The sequence below is a fragment of the Paramisgurnus dabryanus genome, chromosome 3, assembly GCF_030506205.2.
Source record: "Paramisgurnus dabryanus chromosome 3, PD_genome_1.1, whole genome shotgun sequence".
Lineage (NCBI taxonomy): Eukaryota > Metazoa > Chordata > Actinopteri > Cypriniformes > Cobitidae > Paramisgurnus > Paramisgurnus dabryanus.
The window spans coordinates 16,502,982-16,507,404 of NC_133339.1; the positions used below are offsets into that span (position 1 = coordinate 16,502,982).

At 35.3% G+C, this 4,423-nt stretch overlaps 1 protein-coding gene across 1 annotated transcript; it reads left to right on the plus strand.

Annotated features, from left to right (window-relative positions):
• Window positions 1–805: 805 nt before the first annotated feature.
• LOC135769092 (aerolysin-like protein) lies at window positions 806–4,169 on the plus strand. The gene is made up of 2 exons (XM_065278447.1): window positions 806–939; window positions 2,967–4,169. The coding sequence occupies exon 2, from the start codon at window positions 2,984–2,986 to the stop codon at window positions 3,923–3,925; it is 942 nt and encodes a 313-aa protein (XP_065134519.1). The 5' UTR covers window positions 806–939; window positions 2,967–2,983; the 3' UTR covers window positions 3,926–4,169.
• The last annotated feature ends 254 nt before the right edge of the window (window positions 4,170–4,423 follow it).

Genomic DNA, 4,423 nt, shown 5'->3' on the forward strand with positions numbered 1-4,423 from the left:
CATGTAAACCATTATAAGTAAATTCCTAAAGCGGTCATTTTTTTCTTGTAAGAGATTGTGTTTCTGGTTTCATGTGTTACAGTACGTATCAACCTACAGGTTATTTAGTGCTCTAACACATCCTGAGGTTTGACTTCTCAAAAAAAGTAAATCGGGTTTAAATGTCAGGAGTTCCCGTTGGGACGAAAGTAACACTTGCTGCTAATACTGTTTTATTATGTTGAACATATTATTCTAATTTAATTAAATTAGATTTTCATAGTCTTTATAATGTTTTTTATTCTCAAAAATTCAAGTTTGTACTGTCAGGTTGCTTTTGAAACATTTGATGAAACTGAAATTTAAATTTAAAATTAAAATGTAATTTCATTATTTTTTGCAAATACAAAGAACAAAATATGTTTGCAGTTCCGTAAAATCAAGGTCATAATCATGTATATTTACTAAAAACAAGTGTAACACAAAAATCTATCTTGTTCTGTTGTGTTACTTTTCTTTTTTTTTTTACTTTAAAAGTAACAATGCGCTTCTCATGTTCAAAGTGAAATTGTATCATTTTTACATTTGATCAAAATTCCACCTGGTATTGATAGACCACACTTGTGAGTTATTGACCAAAAAATACATATCCGTCTAAAAAATATGCTTTTTCTGAAAAATTTGACAGTCACCCTACATTACATTTAAATTTAAAAGTAACTGTTTAAAATGTTTCGGGTTATGGAGAACTATCATTTATTGGAAACAGTAATGCCAATAATCTTCTTATCACATATCAGTCATTTCTACAGAATTTCTGTTCCTCTGGCACTGAAGATGTTTTGGGTGTTTTAGTGTTCAGAAGGACTCATGAGCTTTGTATATAAACAGCTCTCAGGATAAACAAGAATCATCAGAGGATCTCCTCTTTAAGCTTACCATCAGACGACAGTCATTCAAGTAAGTGCACTTGACCCATATATTAAAATATATTTTAAATGTATGCTAAAAATATTTAATAAACAGTGAAGCTCAATTAAATATATTTGTGAATATGATTTATTTAATATATTTAGAAGTTTTTTTATGAATTCAAAATAAAATGAAAGATTTTCCTCAAATGTTACATATGACTGTACTATTCATGAATTTCCAAAATATCTCCAAAAACATCAAAGTACACTACCAGTCAAAAGTTTTAAGACAAATAGGAATTATGCTGTGAATAAAAGCAACCAAAATCAATCAAAAATCTGTTATGTAAGGAATAATTAACGACGCGCCGTTTAATTATTAGAATAATAATGTATTTTCATTAATTCAATGGCCCAGATTCAATTATGCAATACTACTGTTACCACACCTCAAGACATCGATCACATGACATATTTAAAGGGATTCATTCGGTTTTTGTAATTAAATCACTATTTCTTTTGCATCTCATCCAACGGCTCTTTTGCTTGTTCCAAAACGTCATTTTATAGCTGGCAATGGAGGCTTGAGCCGTTGTTAGCATTCTAATGGAGTTACTAATGAAGTTATTAGAAAGAGAGCGACAGTGACACACACACACACACACACACACACACACACACACACACACACACAGAGAGATTGTGTGAACGAGTCTACCTCTGTGCGTCTCTAAACCGCTGTTATTGCCTCGGAAAACCATCTGCCATGTTGTTTTTGTTAGTGTGTTAATACAGTTAACTATGCGAAGCGATATGAAACTGTAATCCGGTCAAGAGAGCTGCTTAAAAACTACATTCGCCGTGCGTTTCCCAGATATAATTGCACACCTCAAAACGTTCATCAGCCAATCAGATTCAAGCATTCAATGGACCCGTAGTATAAATATATGTAATCGTCTAAAGTGTCGTCCGTTACTCTTTGCCTAGATTTTGCAAAATCGTGCTTGTGGCATTTTATTAAGAAACATTTGATCTCTCCATGAGATGATTATTAAAGAATATTCTTGACTCTTATTGGCTGCTGCTTCTCAAATCCTCACAACACGAACAAATAGAGAAACGTGTTGCTAATCCTCACAACACAAATAAATACAAAAACGTGTTGCTAATCCTCACAACACAAACAAACACAGAAACACGCTGCAAATCCTCACAACATGAACAAATGCAGAAACGTGCTGCAAGCAGAAAAAACGACAGCGGAAGTGTTTCTGGAGATTGCAAAAAATGATGCCCAGGCCAAGGAAATGTTTCGGACGTTTCTCAATCCAAAGGCTGCATAGGTCATCAAGTCTTGCTTATTTAGGTTAACTGAGCATTACATTAGCAATTCATAAGCATGTCTCAACAATATACAATTAACTTAGAATAATAGTCAACTTTATAATTGTTAATATTCGGAAACAAGATTTTTCTTTAATACATATGGGGGCTGTTTCCCAGACAGGGATTAGCTTAAGCCAGGACTAGGAAATAATTAGGAAATAACTAGTTTTAACAAAAATGCCTTACTAAAAACATTATTTGTGTGCATTTTGAGGCAAAACAAAGGTCACTGATGTATTTAAGATATTTCAGTGCACGTTGTTTTCAGTTTGGACAGCTCTTACATTTATTTTAGTCTAGGACTAGTCTAATCCCTGTCCGGGAAACTTCCCAATGGAGCCTACAAATGAGACCTCAGGAGGATGCAGTCTCTCATTTGAGAATCGGCTAACATTTCCCAGACCAGTGCATCCCTTTTGTGAAACCCCTGAAACACCTCTGTTATCATTTGTTTTGCTCGCAGCACATGTTGTGAGGATTTACAATGCGTTTCTGAATTTGTTTGTGATGCGAGTATCTGCAGTGCATGTGTTGCCAAACTGATGAAGATATTTTCTTGATTTGCCAGTGTTTTCTTTCGTTGCAGTTCAGTGATTGTTGGCCACCATATCAAACTGATTTCTTTTGTTTAGTCACTGAAGAATTGTTTAGTCATTTCTGATATTACTTTGTGTTTATATTTTACAGATCTTCTGGCTTTGAAAATGACAACAACTCTGCATTTAATCGGTGGTCATGGTGGTCATGAGTTTTCCTTCACCGGTAAGAGTAATGGTGCCAGTTTACAGAGAATCTGGGTTTGGGTTGGAGGATCACAGGTGAAGGCGGTCAGGGCCTGGCTTACAGACGGAAGAGACGAAACCTTTGGTATTCCATCCGGATCGCATTATGAGTATATGTTTCAGCCCGGTGAACTCATTACCACAATGTCTCTGTGGGGAAACGGAGCAGGAACGCGTCTCGGAGCCATCAAATTCAAAACCAACCGTGGGGGAGAATTCTTTGCAAAAATGACAAGCTGGGGATTGAAGACAGAATATCCTATTAATGTCGGCTCTGGATTTTGTCTTGGTATTGTGGGAAGATGTGGAGAAGACATCGACAAGATGGGTTTTTTGTTTCTCAATGAAATACAATCAGTAGTTCTCACCGATGTCAAGTATCCCACTCTCTCCCTGGTGACACCATATGTTGCATTGGAAGGAATCAAATCTAGTACCTATAAGAATGAAACCTCCGTCAATCAAGAGCAAACCATTGAAAGCTCAAAGAAAATAATCAAATCATCCTCGTGGTCTACAAAAGTAAGCATTGCCCTTGCAGTCTCTATGAAGGTAAAGGCCGGGATTCCAGAGATTGCAGAAGGTTCTGCTGGATACACTTTTTCACTGGGATTAGAAAGCACTTTCAGTAGAGAAGAGACATTTGAAAGATCTGAAACTGTATCATTTAAAATAGATGTGCCACCGAAGAAGAAAGTGGATGTCCATATTACCATTGGCCGGTGCATTTTTGATCTTCCTTACACCGGAACCATCAAGGTCACGACTGAGGATGGTGCAGTGTTAAATTATGAAACCAGAGGACAATACAGAGGAGTCACTTACACTAGTATAAAAGTTGACACCAAAGAATCTGATCTGTGATATCAAGACCACATACATAAATGTATTTCTTCATTTGATTATTAATCTTTCTACATTTAATTATCAGGTGTTTGATTAAAGTTAAAATTACTAAAGTTTTCTACTTTAGATGGAATAAATCACCATTATAAACATTTAATGCTTTACCATAAGTGATTTCTTTATTTAAGATGATAATTAACTTTACTGTTAATGAGCTGTGTATTATGAAAGCCTCACATTAATAAAGTTCAGTTGCTTGCTTCAGTGTATTTTTTATTTTAGCGCCACTGAAGGCTAAACTTTAATCCAACACAATAAACCCTGAAACCATAAACTGAATAACAAACATGACAACAATCTTTACATCAGAAATAAAGCAAACATTACATAGATTTAGAATTGAAATTGAATGAATATTTGTTCTTATATCTGGACAAAATTTCAGGGTGTAACTTGTCCCATGAAAGAGGGCTCAAATCGACCGGCTTACTGAGGACACGTCTGCTTTCCGAAAAA

Bases quoted from the DNA above. Each gene is read 5' to 3' on its own strand.
- LOC135769092 (XM_065278447.1), top strand. From the start codon at position 2,984: ATGACAACAACTCTGCATTTAATCGGTGGTCATGGTGGTCATGAGTTT.